A 15,255-nucleotide genomic window follows, 5' to 3' on the forward strand; every position below is an offset into this window, starting at 1 on the left:
GGTATGATACATAATTTTACCTTTCGTCTCCACACATGTGGAAATCAATGGAAAAGGGAAGATGGCAGAAAATTGAAATTCAAGGATAATCTGTAGAAAAGGGGTCCCATAATAAGGAAAAACAAACCTTGAATCAGAGAAGAGTGTCTAAAGCAAAAAGGAAATTAATCCCTTGAACTAAGTGGAAGGGTTGTCACCTGACTTTGTGTCTGAATATTGCAGTCTATGGCACTAAGTCCAAATGTCAGAATGTAAAACAACGATAGGGGAGAAGGGCATTGAACATCCATCGATAAGCTTGTAAAACACTATTGAAACTGAAGAGAAGTAACAGAAGTGCCATTTTAGGACTAAGTATTTGGATAATATAGTGGTTAGATTGAATGTTGCAGCTGAAATGGAACCTAGCACAGTTCAAAGGAGGAATACAGCCCTTCTTTTGATAATATGGGAGAATCAGACATGATAGTAAAATAAGTGAGTCTTTCAGTTTCACAATAAACCAGCATTCCACCATATTGTAGACTTGTATAAACTGAGGAACATCGCTGTTTCTCATTCACTTAGTTTTTCTCAGGATGTAGTGGATACATTAGTAAATGTAGATTCAAACATTTATTTATTTATTTATTTATTTATTTATTAGGATTTATTTACCGCTTTCTTGAAGGAGTTCACTCAAGGCGGTGTACAGTAAGAATAGATCAAACATGAGCAATAGGCAATTACAGCAGTAAAAATATTCGAAAACAATACAAAGTATGGCATGGTATACTAGCAATGTCAACACAATACGTAACATTATAATTGGTAGTGAAGGGGAAGGCAAAGTTGTAACATATAGATGGGTAAGAAAGTAGGAAGAATTAGAAAGTAAGGTGACTGATTTGAAGAAAGTTGCACATGGAGGAGTGGATAAACATGTCCCGCTGATGTATGTGCAGCCCGAGTCACTCCTTGTGTGTGTGAGACTAACATTGCATTATTGGATTAAAAAAAGTAGTGGGTCTCTTCTAATCAGGCTATCTCAACTTCCCATGTTAAGGATTCTTATTCTCTTCATGTGAAGCTTGAGATGATTGAGAATGCCAATAGGAGTAGAAATCTGCTCTTTTTAAATTTTCCTTGCATATATTTGTTATCACCAGAAATCCTCCTTTGGCAATATCTTAAGGAGATTCTTGAGTTTACTACTGCTGATACTTCTTGTTATGAATTGTTATTCTCCGAGGACAAGCAGGCTGTAATATACTCACAAGTGGGTTGACATCTGCATTGGCCCAGGAACCGGCATTTTACCATAGCAAAAAAGAAAAAAAGTTTGCTAGAGTCTTCGGGCGTGCATGCGCGGACTGACTTTTTGCCTGCTGTGCGCGAGCGAGCAAACAAGTGAGTACTCCAGTTTCTTTTTTTCCTTGACGAGGTATGGCAGGTTCCTTCTATGCTCCTCGTTTTGACCTGGGAAAAGTCTTCTTTTTATAGATTTTTCGCGTTTATTCTTCGTTTATTTAGTTTGTTTAAAAAAAAAAAGACAGGATTCCTTTAAAAAAAAAATCCTCAGTTCTTTTTTCCCCATTTTTAAGTTTCCTTTATTTTTGACGCAGCCAGTTTTAGGCCGCGCGGTTGGGTTTCTCCTTTTTTGTGCCCTTTTTTACTGGCACAATCAAGTCCTTTGATTTTGCTTGATCCGTTTTTCCTTCCATGTCATCAGACAACGGCTTCAAACGTTGTACTCGGTGCAACCGGACCATCTCAGGGACCGATACCCATTCTTGGTGTATCCAGTGCCTTGGGTCCGAACACAGCTCACCTGCTTGTGCTCTGTGTCTTCGTATGAAGAAACGGACCCAAGTAGCTCTAGAAGCCCAATGTGAGAAACGTTTTGGGGCTTTGTCAGGTCCTTAGACATTGGTACCGATGTCGGCGGCGTCGAGGGAAGCATCGACGTTAGGAGCAGAGGTAATAGCTGCTGAGAGGCCAAGACACGCTGGGAGCAATGAGGCATTGAGTGGGTCTCCACGTTCCTCGAGGCCTCCTGCTGTGCAGGCCCCCCCCCCCCGGTACCGACCATCATCGGACCCGACCCCGAGGAGATGTGAGGATTCCACGTCGTTCTCGTTGGCACCAAGGAGCCTCAATGACTGGCATCGAGCGAAGGTGTAGAAGCACCGTCACTGTTCTCCTTCAACACATGGTGCCTGGAGCTCTGGAGCATCGAAGGACCCAGCACCCGAGAAGCATCGGTGCCGACAGGATCGCTCCCCCTCCATACAGGATGTGCTGATGCATCAGCCTCTTGGCAGCCCGGTACCTGCTCCTGAGCCTCAGCAGATTCTGCCACCAGCCCCTCATCCTTCTTTGATGGTGGCTCTCGACGAGCACATCTGGGCCCTGCTTGCAGAACTTCTGGAAGGACTGCTGCGCCAGTCTGCTTCAGCGTTGGGGGTGCTTGCGCTTTCCGTGCTGTTTGCTGCAGCAGCGTCAGGCCCTTCACCTGCGGTGGGGTCCCCGTCTTCGGTGCTACTTGTGGTACTGGTGTCGGCTGCCACCCAGGTCGACTCCCATTCGGGAGGAGGAAACTTCACTGTAGTCCATGCAGGCGTCGGCCTCTCGACATCGCCATTGAGGACGTCAATCCTCGGCGTCGAGGCAGGCTCAGTCTCGGAGTTCTCTTAGGGAAGTGCTTTCCAATACTGAAGGGGAGTGTTCGTGGGAGTCAGAGGAAGATCCTAGATACCTTTCTTTCGATGAGTCTTTTGGGATTCCCTCTGAACCTTCCCCTCCACCTGAAAGGAGACTGCCTCTCTTTCATCTTTTGTACCGGAAATGGCTGCTGCTTATGGAGGTGGAGGATGAGCCCAGGGCTGAGATGCTCAAGGTCCTGGATTAAACCTCCCCCCCTCCACCTAAGAAAGTCCTTATTCGAAGCTGGTTGTTCCCTCTGTCTGGTCCCGTGATACCAAAGAAGACTGATTCCCAGTATCGGATTCATGGTGAACCTGGGTTGATGAGGTCTCAGTTACCCCACAGTGCCATGGTGGTGGACTCCGCCAAAAGAGCCAAGAGTACTAGGGACTATGCCTTGGCGCCCCCAGGCAGAGAAACTAAGCCCTTGGACTCTTTTTTTTGGGAGGAAGACGTATCAAGCCGCTATGCTCGCTGCCCGTATCCAATCTTACCAGCTCTCCCCGAGCGTTCACTTGCGGAACTCGGTGAGGCAGCTGTCTACCTTGGTCAATGCCCTCCCTCCAGAGCAGGCCAAGCCTTTTTGGCAGGTGGTTATTCAGCAGAAGTCGTGTCGTAAATTCCTGGCCAGGGGCAGTTACGACACTTTTGATGTAGCATCCAGAATCTCTGCTCAGGGTATAGCGATGCACAGACTCTCATGGCTGCGTGTCTCTGACCTGGATCACTCGGTCCAACAGAAGATGGTGGGGGGGATAATGTTTTCGGAGAGAAGGTGGAAGATCTGGTTGACCAGATAAAGAAGCACAATGATGCTATGGCTTCTCTCTCCCACCAGGCGCCTTCTGCTACATCCTCCTCATCCAGGAGTTTTTTTTGGGGGGGGTGCGGTGTGATCCCTATTCCTATGCTTGGGGTAGGTATACTCTGGCGTCCCGACAACCTATTCAGGCTCAGCACCAGCGTGCTTGTTCTCATCAACAGCATGCGCCTAAGGCCCCTGATGCTCCCCAGCAAAAGCAAGGGACGGGCTTTTGACTGGCTCCTGCAAAGCATAGCCACTGTAAAAGTGTCCGTGTCGGACGATTTGCCGATTGGAGGGAGGTTAATGTTTTTTTCACCAAAGGTGGGTTCTTCAAATAGTGGATACACTCTCGATCTGGTTAGGATACACTCTCGATCTGGAATCCAGACCTCCAAATTGCCCACCAGGAGCTCATTCATACAGTTCCCAGCACAGGCAGGTACTTGCAGAGGAACTCTCTGCCCTTCTAAAGGCCCAAGTGGTCGAGCCCGTTCCACCAGGGGAAGAAGGGCTGGGAATTCTATTCCAGGTACTTCCTTGTGCAAAAGAAATCAGTGGGCATGCGTCCCATCCTAGACCTAAGGGCCCTGAACAAATTCTTAGTCCGAGAAAAGTTCAGGATGGTTTCCCTGGGCACCCTTCTTCCCATGATTCAGGAAAACGGTTGGCTATGCTCTCTGGACTCAAAGGATGCTTACATGCACATCTTGATACTTCCAGCTCACAGGAAGTACCTTTAATTTGGGCTGGGAACACAGCATTTTCAGTACCGTGTACTACCCTTTGGTCTGGTGTCTGCACCCAGAGTGTTTACAAAGTGCCTAGCAGCAGTTGCAGCATCGCTACGCATGCTGGGAAGGTGCATGCGTTTCCTTATCTCGACAATTGGCTGGTGAAAAGCACCATGGAGGACGGTGCTCTGGAGTCCATGCGGATGACTATTCAGGTGCTAGAGCTACTGGGGATTGTAATAAATTACTCCAAGTCCTATCTCACTCCTGTTCAAAAATTGGAGTTCATTGGAGCACTGCTGGACACGAAGACAGCTCGGGCTTATCTCCCCGAGACACGGGCAGACAACCTTCTGTCCCTGGTGTCTACAGTTCGAGCGTCTCAGCAGGTCACAACTCGGCAGATGTTTTGGGGCACATGGCCTCAACAGTTCATGTAACACCTATGGCATGTCTACATATGAGATCAGCTCAATGGACCCTAGCTTCCCAGTGGTATCGAGCTACGGGGAATCTAGAGGATGTGATCCAACTGTCCACTGACTTTCGGAATTCTCTTCAATGGTGGACAGTCCTATCCAATTTGACCATGGGACGATTATTCCAAATTCCTCAACCACAAAAAGTGCTGTCGACGGATGCATCTCTCCTGGGGTGGGGAGCTCATGTAGATGGGCTCCACACTAAAGGAGCTTGGTCCTTCTAGGAATCAGGTCTTCAGATCAACCTCCTAGAGCTCCGAGCGATCTGGAACGCTCTGAAGGCTTTCAGAGATCGGCTGTCCAACCAAATTATCTTGATTCAAACGGACAATCAGGTTGTGATGTACTACACCAACAAGCAGGGGGGCACCGGATCTCGCCGTCTGTGTCAGGAAGCCGTCCAGATGTGGCTTTGGGCACGCCATCATGGTATATTTCTCCAAGCCACTTATCTGGCAGGCATAAACAACAGTCTGGCCGACAGACTGAGCAAGGTAATACAACCCCACAAGTGGTCACTGAATATGTTCATAGCCCACAAGCTCTTCCAAACGTGGAGCACCCCCTCAGTGGCTTTTTTGCCATTCAAATCACTCACAAGGTCCCTCAGTTCTGTTCCAGGCTTCAGGCCCACGACAGACTAGTGTCAGATGCCTTTTTCCTACATTGGGGAACAGGCCTTCTGTATGCATATCCTCCCATACCTCTAGTAGGGAAGAGTTCGTTAAAACTCGAGCAAGACCGCGGAACCGTGATCTTGATTGCACCCTTCTGGCCGCATCAGATTTGGTGCCCTCTTCTTCAAAGAACCGTGGAGGTTGGAGTGTTTTCCAACCCTCATCACCCAGAACGAGGGGTCGCTTCTACATCCCAGCCTCCAGTCCCTGGCTTTCACGGCCTGGATGTTGAGGACTTAGAATTCGCTTCCTTGGGTCTTTCAGAGGGTGTCTTTCGAGTCTTGCTTGCATCTAGGAAAGATTCCACAAAGAGGTGTTACTTTTTCAAAAGGAGGTGGTTTGCCGTCTGGTGTGACAGCAAGGCCATAGGTCCTCTCTTGTCAGACCCAGCTTGAGTACCTTCTACTACATTCCTGTTCAGAAGGAATGGATCCTAAGGAGCTTAGCTGAGATTGGGTGGTAGAGCCGGTGGCGGGAGGCGGGGATGGTGCTGGGCAGACTTATACGTTCTGTGCCAGAGCCGGTGGAGGGAGGCGGGACTGGTGGTTGGGAGGCGGGGATAGTGCTGGGCAGACTTATACGTTCTGTGCCAGAACTGGTGGTGGGAGGCGGGGCTGGTGGTTAGGAGGCTGGGCAGACTTATACGGTCTGTGCCCTGAAAAGGACAGGTACAAATCAAGGTAAGGTATACACAAAAAGTAGCACATATGAGTTTATCTTGTTGGGCAGACTGGATGGACCGTGCAGGTCTTTTTCTGCCGTCATCTACTATGTTACTATGTTACTTGTCAGTCTGGTATCAAGACCAACTCCGTAAGGGTTCACCTTAATGCAATTAATGCTTATCATCGGCGTGTAGAGGGTAAGCCTATCTCTGGACAGCCTTTAGTTGTTCGCTTCATGAGAGGTTTGCTGTTGTCAAAGCCTCCTGTCAAACCCCCGCCAGTGTCATGGGATCTCAACATCATTCTCACCCAGCTGATGAAAGCTCTTTTCGAGCCACTGAATTCCTGCCATCTGAAGTACTTGACTTGGAAGGTAATTTTCTTAGTGGTTGTTACTTCAGCTTGTAGGGTCAGTGAGCTTCAGGCCTTAGTAGTGGCTGCACCTTATACTAAGTTTCACCACAACAGAGTAGTCCTCCGCACACACCCTAAGTTCCTGCCAAAGGTGGTGTCGGAGTTCCATCTGAACCAGTCTATTGTCTTGCCAACATTTTTCCCCGTCCTCATGCCCACCCTGGCGAAAGCAGTTTGCACATCTTGGACTGCAAGAGAGCATTGGCTTTTTATGTGGAGTGGACGAAGCCCTTCAGACAGTCCACCCAGTTATTTGTTGCTTTTGATCCCAACAGGAGGGGAATTGTCATCGTAAAACGCACAATCTCCAATTGGCTAGCAGATTGCATTTCCTTCACTTGTGCCCAAGCTGGGCTGACTCTAGAGGGCCATGTCAGAGCCATGGCTGCGTCAGTGGCTCACTTAAAGTCCGTCTCTATTGAAGAGATTTGCAAAGCTGCAACGTGGTCTTCAGTCCACACATTCACTTCACACTACTGTCTGGAACAGGATACCCGACGCGACAGTTGGTTTGGGCAGTTGGTGATGCAGAATCTGTTTGAGGTTTAGAATCCAACTCCACCCACCTAGGCCTGTTTTTATTCTGTTCCAGGCTGCACTCTCATCTAGCTGTATATAGTTTCAGGTCAACCTACGTTATGTCCGCGCCGTTGTGAGGCCCAGTTGACCAATGTTTATTGTTTTGGGTGAGCCTGGATGCTAGGGATACCCTACTTGTGAGTATATTACAGCCTGCTTGTCCTCGGAGAAAGTGAAGATAGTTACCTGTAGCAGGTATTCTTCGAGGACGGTAGGCTGAATATTCTCACAATCCTACCCACCTCCCCTTGGAGTTGTTATTTATTTCTTTATTTGTTTATGCTTTAGACTTAACTGAGGTACTCGCTCGCGCGGCAGGCAGGAAGTTAGTCCGCATTCGCGGTGCGTGCTGCACATGCGCCTGAAGACTCTAGCAAACCTTTTTTTTTTTCTTTTTTGCTATGACAAAATGCCGGTTCCAGGCCGATGCGGATGTCGACCCACTTGTGAGAATATTCAGCTTGCTGTCCTCGGAGAATTCCTGCTACAGGTAACTATTGTATAATTATGGTACAGCCAGAGACCCCTCCACTGGAATGGTGGAGGGCCCAGTCATAGAGCTCAGGCCATTACAGACCTTGGCTGAGTCAGAAATCTGATGGCTGACATAACTGGGAGCTTCCTGGAAAAGTATGGCCTAATTTGTAGCCCAGATTGAGGCCTAAATAAGCTAAATTAGGAAAAGTTAATAGATATGGAAACAAAATGGAGGATTTCAACACAAAATGGAAGCCCGTATCTGTTACAGAGTGGAATTTTCTCTAATGTAAGTTAGAAAAACAAGTTGAGAAATGAGACTTTCCTGTGAGCAGGATTGTGGTCAGCCATGGTGTGAGAAAGGAAAGGTGTAGCTGGTTGCAGGGTCTTGCTTAAGATTTGTGGTCAAGCGAGCTAAAGACAAAACCATGTTAGCAAGATAGAAGCTACTCATTAGCATGAGCCAATCAGTGACAACCATGACATTAGCATAGATCCAATCAGGTATATCTACTGTCATATTACCCATATCCTGAGGGCACCTATAAAAATCCGGGTATTTCCTGGTTTAAGTTAGAGAGACAAGGGTTGGCACTCTCTCTCCAAGGGAAACCAATGTGTCCAGCAAAATTGACAAATTACCTAATTGCTTTCCCTTGTAAAACCTCTAATTGGTAAAAGAAATTATAAAACATTAGCAAATAATTAACACCTGTTTGCAGCTTATTATATTCCTATAATTAATTGATTGTACATGCCTGTTGTCAATCACTGATTTGACTTGTACCTTGGCAAATAAACTCCTCATTCCAAATGATGATTTGTGGGCTTCACTTAATGATCAAAGGCTGTAAGTATAAATGCATTGTATAACTTGTGATCTAAATCCAGTTTGTCATAAGGCTAGTATCTTTTCCTTAGACCTAACGTCTCCCTTAGAGGCAATAACTCCTTGATTACCCCAGTACTAGTGTTATTTAGAGATGGAGTCAGATTAAGGTCACTTTAGCCTTCTTGGGGGGGCTCGGGACCCCTAAATTCTCAACATTGGTGACCCTCCGTTCGATTTGAACACTGCTGTTTTATTTTTGCTTTCTAAAACTGTTTCTGAGACTTTCAGAATTAAGATGCTATATTTGGCAATCTAATCTGTTGCCCGGTTTCGTCAAACTCAGAGACATTTTTTTTTTAATGCTGCAAGAGACAGCCTGATAGATCTTATCGTGTTCCACAATGTGGTTATAAAGTTTTAAAAGTTTGTTTTTTTTTCCCTCTCTATACCCCCTCCCCTCCTGTTGAAGACTAAGTTTCTCTGTTTTCAGTACTAACTTTACTTTTAAAGGTTTTTTTTTAACAAAGCTGCTTCCAACATTCACTTATTGTACTTTCCCGTACTGCCAGTTATGTTTCTTTTTTGTCTAAACATTATTTGGGTATATTAAACTTGCTGCGACATTTTTTTCACTTCCCTTTTCTCTGTAGAGACTGTTTCTAAGATGCTCATTATTGCTTGGCAACAGTTTCCGGTGCTTGTTTCCTGTTTCACTGTTCTATTGGCAGTCTGTCAGCCTGATTTCAATTTCTCCCTTACATTCTATTTTTCAAGCCCCTGCTATTGCTGCATGTGTTTTATGGTTTCTGCATTTATCCCTTAGCTGGTGATTGTCTTAGCAGTTTTTTCAGCAGGTGCCTAGCCGTCCTTCATATTAACACTTTCTTCTCTTACTTACTCTCCTTCAACACTGCCCCTGGTTGCTCTGTCTCAGTCTCTAGTGGTTTTACACTCTTGTGCCCACTTTTTCCCCTTGCTATCCTTTATTTTAGCTTAAATAAGACTTGCTCACCATGCTGTTACAGGGCTTTCGAAATTTATTTTGTGTATATCTCATGGACTGCTTATTGATTGATAAATCCATTTCTCTGAGCTATCTGCCAGCGTTAAGTTTAGCTCAGCCTTATACAACTGCTTACTTATTGGTTCGCTACGGTTGTCTGTCAATATTTTTAATCCTACCCACTTCCCTCTTTAGGCATGATACTTTTCTTTCAGACTTTCGTGCTTGAATTGCAGTGCTCATTTTTGTATTTTGATTTGTGGCTGAAACTGCACAACTTTTTACTTGTTTATTTCTAATTGAATTGTCTTTTTCACTCCTGACATAACTGAACGAATGAATTTGTACTGTTTGCTTTTGCATTATAGGCTTCTTCACTGTCAGCTGTTCCGTTCTAATGCTTTTGAGTTTCCTTCTTGTGATTTGTTGAGTGAGAAATATATTGTCTAGGAATGATGAATGTGTAATTTTTCTTATTCTCGTTTTGGCCAATATGTTACAACTAATGGCTGCTTTATGGTTGTACCTTCTCCGAAGAGCTTACATTTGTTTTGTTTTACTTTGGAATATTTCGTTTTTCTCTATTTTCCTACTACTTCTATAGTAATTTTCAGGGACTTTTCCCCGGGATATACTATACTTTTATTGTTTTCTTATATACCAGTGTCACGCTATAATCATTGGGTTTGATATCGATGCCTGGGGCTTACACCCATCGAAGGTGACCCTTCGATGGATGACGGTATCGCAATTACTAGATTTTGAGCAGAATTCCATTCCATTTTCGGAGTGGCTTGCATCCACTATTTTGGACCATTGCCCATGTAGGGGTTACTTGTACATATGACCGCGGGGACAATAAAGAGACGTCTAACGACTTTCGTTGTGATTGTGTACAGGTTGACTCGGGCATTTAAAATTTTTAGAAATGGTTAGTTGTATACGCGGGAGAGCCTAACCTATAAAATTTTTATTTTACTGCGTTGTAGCGCTACGGGTTTGTAGACCCCTGAGTGGTTTGTAGACCACTTAAGGTTCATTGGGGTGATTATGTTGTAGCTAATCAGCGGGACCCTTTGGACCGCTGCTCCTCGACTCAGAGGACCTTATTCGCAGGTTTTTTGGGTTCTTTTCGGGAGTGTTTGCAATGTCCCTTTTTGGGGACTCTATCTTGGGTTGGAGCCCATGGCCGATAACCGGGAAAAGTTGTTGGCAGGCAAGTTGTAGCTGTCTTTAGAAGCACACTCTGGGGAGTAGTTTTCATTAATTGGGGGTAGAGTAGTATAAATATATAATAGCTGACACTACGTATTTATTTACTTTTGTACTGTCTCTCTAGGCATATTTCTGCTTACAGTTTTTGTCTTGCTTTCTCCTAATGTCACTTGTCTTTCATTTCTCTTGACATCTATATATTATTTGACTCTTGATGGACTAATAATGATGGTGCATGCCTAGAATAAAGACATGGAAAGATCCAAGTTTGTACACCACAAGTACGTCTTCAAGATCTATCCAGGCCCAAATGATGTCAGATCCCCCAAGGTTGTGGCAATAATCTTTACACCTTGCAAACTACTGGACCACAAGTTTTGGGTCCATGTGAAAGATATACGGGTTTACTCAGCCGCAGACCCAGATGTTACCAGCTTAACCATCTCAAGACCGGCCACTTCCTTCAGCAGGCCAGCCTGAAAACCCAGCCCTGTTAGATCTTCCAGATCTCCGTCCAGATTCTTCAGCGCTTCCACCGCCTCAACCATGATCGATGAAAGAGAATTCAGAACTGATACTTCACTTGAGATTTACTGTTGCTGTTTATGGACATTATAGACTCATATTTTGTTTTATTTTCAGTTTAGCAGTAATCCTGTCTATATAATGAAAAGGTTTTATTTTTATTTTCCTATTATTTCCTTTATTGTTTTAATTGTTTTTCTAAGAGTTTCCCCTTAGAGGCAATAACTCCTTGATTACCCCAGTACTAGTGTTATTTAGAGATGGAGTCAGATTAAGGTCACTTTAGCCTTCTTGGGGGGGCTCGGGACCCCTAAATTCTCAACACTATCTTCGCTTTATCTGCCTGGTAAGCGGAAGATTCAGGCTGACCAACAGGGGGTGGATCAATTAGTTTTATCTGAAATAGATTTAACTGCCTATTTGGAAGATACTCAAGATGTAATCAATGATAGGTCCACCCTTTTGGTCACTCTGGCTTCCAAATTAGATAAATACTTGATATTGAAAAAGTATTTTCCTAAAAAGGATGTGCAATTTTGTGGGACAAAAATCTCTGTTTTTCCTGATGTATCTTGCGCAACTCAGTTTAGGCATAAGGCTTTTTTTAGCACCAAAACCTAGGGTTATCACTTTGGGTGCCACTTTTTTCTTGACATTTCCATGTAAATGTATTCTTTCCTTACAGGGCAAACAGTATTTTTTTTTTTTTTTTGGGGGGGGGGGGGGGATTTGGTACAATTGGAACAATATTTAGGCGATCATGAGAAGTAGCTTTTTTTTTTTTTAGTTTTATAAGAGTACTTGAATTAGTTAGGTGCCAGTTAATGTTAGGATTTTGCCTAACTTGATTTCTTTTTGTATTTTCTTTTCCTTTTGTGGGTTAGATCATCTCCCATTGATGTGAACTTGTTGGTTTCCTTTATGATTTGAATACTTTGTTTCATGATTCTATTTTCTTGTACTTTGTGGAATTATACATATGTTTTTAAGCAAATAAAAAAATATGAAAGTGATTCAGGGTGGAAGAAACCGTGCCCTCCGTGGCACTGTTAAAGCCAAAAGAACAACACAGTAGCCATCTTAGAAAGTTACGGAAAATCCGCTAGAGGATAGAATAAAAATCCGGAAAAGACTGCCGGGCAGAAAGACAAGAAGCTTTAATATAGCCTGAAAGAGTAGGAAATCATAACTTACCTCTTTGAGAAATCATAATGCCAAAATGGAAGTGTAAGATTACTAAGAAAAGAATGAAGAGCAAACTCTTGTCATGAAACAGTTGTTTCATACAGAAGTCAGTAGAAAAGCCTTTAGCCTCTTCAAACTCCTTAAAATATCTCAGAAGGGTGGGGGGTGGGGGGAAGGACTCAGCAACACTGAGTATCATGCTTGTTGCAGCTAAGCTATCAATATATTCAAAAGGAGAAAAATCTGTCCAGAAGGAACCCCTGTTCTACTGACACCCAGTTTGTAACTGGTTCAGGAGCTGGCTAAGAAGCACCAAAGAGGAACTGCATGATCCATCCACCATTTGCCGGAGACAAAAGTACTGAACATTCTATGGCTGCATGATACCCTTAAGGGATGAATCACTTAAAACTACTTTCTTTCTCTGTCTCCATCTACTGATTGATGGACATAATCCACTTGTTCTTGACTGGTCTGGTATGGACACTAGGGAATTTCTTTTTAAGTATGTAAATTCTAAATAGTGATTTTTCTGTTTCTGATGTAGGATTCCTAGAAAACAGGAACACTAGCTGTGTCCGTCAATTTAAAAACTTAAAGACTAGCTGCATCAGTGACCCAGTTTTGAATGCGGTTTTCTATTACCAGAACATCACTGTCCTGAAGGTAGGGGAGGCATAGATGGCTGTAATCATGTCTTATCAAAACTTTAACATACTGAAAGTAAGGAATAAACTCGTAGCTCACTGAGGATTGTCATTCATGTGGTTTTCATTGTTCTGTTTCCCAGGTCCCAAATTCTGTGATGAATAACATCCAAACCATGCAGGTAAGGGATGGTGGCGAAAAGCATGAGGTAGAAGAGTTGTGTGACAGGTGGGAACAGGGACATGAAGTAGATGCGACGGGTACATTTGAGGGAATAGGGTTATAGGACAGGAGAACTGTGTGATAGAGGAAACACTGGAAAGCAATGGCATGAACTTCTGTGACTTTTCTCTCTCTTTATTAGTTACACGGTGAGGTACTAAGGAGACCCTGGGGGAAAAGAGGAAGGGAGGAGTAATTGTAAATCAGTCTGGGTTGGCAGTAAGGGGTACTTTTGTACAAAAAACCCCCGAAACAAAGCACTTATGTGAATAGCCCACAAAGGCGCCTATTATAGGCACCCTGAACCGGACTTCCGGTGGAGGCATGGAGCAGTGAGGACGTGACACAGAGCTGCTCCGGGGCACCTATTTAAATCTGCGATCGAAAGAATCGCGCACCCACCCAAAAAAAACGGAACAATAAACCAGCGAAGGCATAGTGATCAAGAACTGGCTGTTGGTGGCGGCTAGGGTGACACGGATGGCTGCAAAAACGACCCGTAAAGACCTGAAGGAAAAAGCCCGCGCGGAGAACAAAATGGCGGACAGGGCCGCTCCAGCATCGCCGTCGCCTGGTCCATCGTGGGCGGCCGAGCTCACGGAAGAAGTGAGGTACGCGGTAGAGCAAGCGGTGGGTAATAAATTACAGCTAATATTGGACAAATTAAAAGGGCTGACGGAAAAGCACACACAACTGTTTAATGAACTTCAGGCGGTGCAGCAGAGAGTGGGGCAGGCTGAGGAGGATATACAAAAGGTCTCAGAGGAACAACCCAGAATGCAGGCGCGGTTAGCGGAGGTGGAGGCAAAGCTTGATGACCTTGAAAATCGCTCAAGAAGGAATAATTTACGCCTAGTAGGGCTGCCTGAAATTTTGTCTGAGCGGAACCTTTGCGTATTCCTGGAAAAATGGCTCCCAGAGGCGCTTGGCAACGCGGAGTTGGCGGCGGCATTACGGGTAGAACGAGCACATAGACTTGGCACGAGGAGGGAGGACACAGAAAGATCCCGAGTGGTGATTTTTAAGATTTTGAATTATGCCCATAAAATACTTATCTTACAAGAGCTGCGGGCAGGCAAGCAGCTGGAATATAAAGGCAAAAAAATCCTCTGTTTTCAGGATTACTCAACCGCAGTGTCTGCAGCGCGAAAGGGCTTTGCACCGCTGTGCACAAAACTTTTTGGGCTCAAGTACAGATTCAGCCTCCTTTACCCAGCCAAGCTCAAACTATTGGAAAACGGACAAGCAGTATACTTCGACAAAGTAGAAGATGCAACTAAGTATGTAGATCGAATGCTGGCAAAGGGGCGTGAGAGTTGAGACTGAGAGGGAGTTTGAGATCCCGGAGCATAGTTCACAAGTTAACAACACCAGCGGAGTTTGACTGCAGTCTACAAACGAAAGTTACTGACATGTTTTGGGTTAAGGAGTATTGATATTCAAGTTGCCAGTTGCAAGTTACAATACAGTTTGACTGGTTGATAATGGGGAATACCGCCCTCTGGGACGATGCTTGCCCCTATTGATTATTTGTTTTTTGAGAATCCGAAGTCTGCAGTGGGGCCAGTTGCTGGCAACAGTAAGGATACTTGGCATAGCAAACAGAGGCTAACAGGACAAGTCAAAGGAGCAATGGGCAAGGCTGATGTGGACTGTGATTACTTGGACCATTGGTTTGTCGTGTTTTGAGCTGCCCGGGCTAGGATACAGGATGGGTATCCGCTATTCAGCCAGCCCAAATTGACGTAATGAGACATACAATACCTGAAAGCAGCATGAGGGAATGGAGTCCAACCGATGGAGACACCACTACAAAGCTTTGGGGAAAAAAGCAGTCCTGAGTACCTTACCGAGAGGAGAGTTGGTGGTCTGCAGGGACTTGACGTTTTTGTTCCAAGTAAAGTGGATAACTGTGGTTGTTAGCATCAGGAGACATGGAGTTAGTTGGGCCACATCTACTAGCTGGACAGAGAGGGGCTGGTATGGCTACTAGCCTGAGGAGAACTGGGTGTACCCACGATGACATGAATAGAAGGGACAATATAGTGGACCTTGACTAAACACAAGAGGTTTGGTGAGCAGAGTCCTGGAGAGGGGTTGGGTGGGTGGG

The 15,255-nt window shown here is 44.9% G+C and overlaps 1 protein-coding gene across 2 annotated transcripts in view; it reads left to right on the top strand.

Annotated features, from left to right (window-relative positions):
* Window positions 1-15,255, top strand: part of TCTN3 (tectonic family member 3) — a 139,321-nt gene that overhangs the window by 62,861 nt on the left and 61,205 nt on the right. For both annotated transcript variants that reach the window (XM_030208732.1, XM_030208733.1), the window contains exons 6-7: window positions 12,823-12,941; window positions 13,066-13,104. In XM_030208732.1, the coding sequence (XP_030064592.1) occupies window positions 12,823-12,941; window positions 13,066-13,104 (158 nt within the window). The remainder of the gene's footprint in view (window positions 1-12,822; window positions 12,942-13,065; window positions 13,105-15,255) is intronic.

This window comes from Microcaecilia unicolor, chromosome 7 (genome assembly GCF_901765095.1).
Source record: "Microcaecilia unicolor chromosome 7, aMicUni1.1, whole genome shotgun sequence".
In the NCBI taxonomy this organism is placed as follows: Eukaryota; Metazoa; Chordata; class Amphibia; order Gymnophiona; family Siphonopidae; genus Microcaecilia; species Microcaecilia unicolor.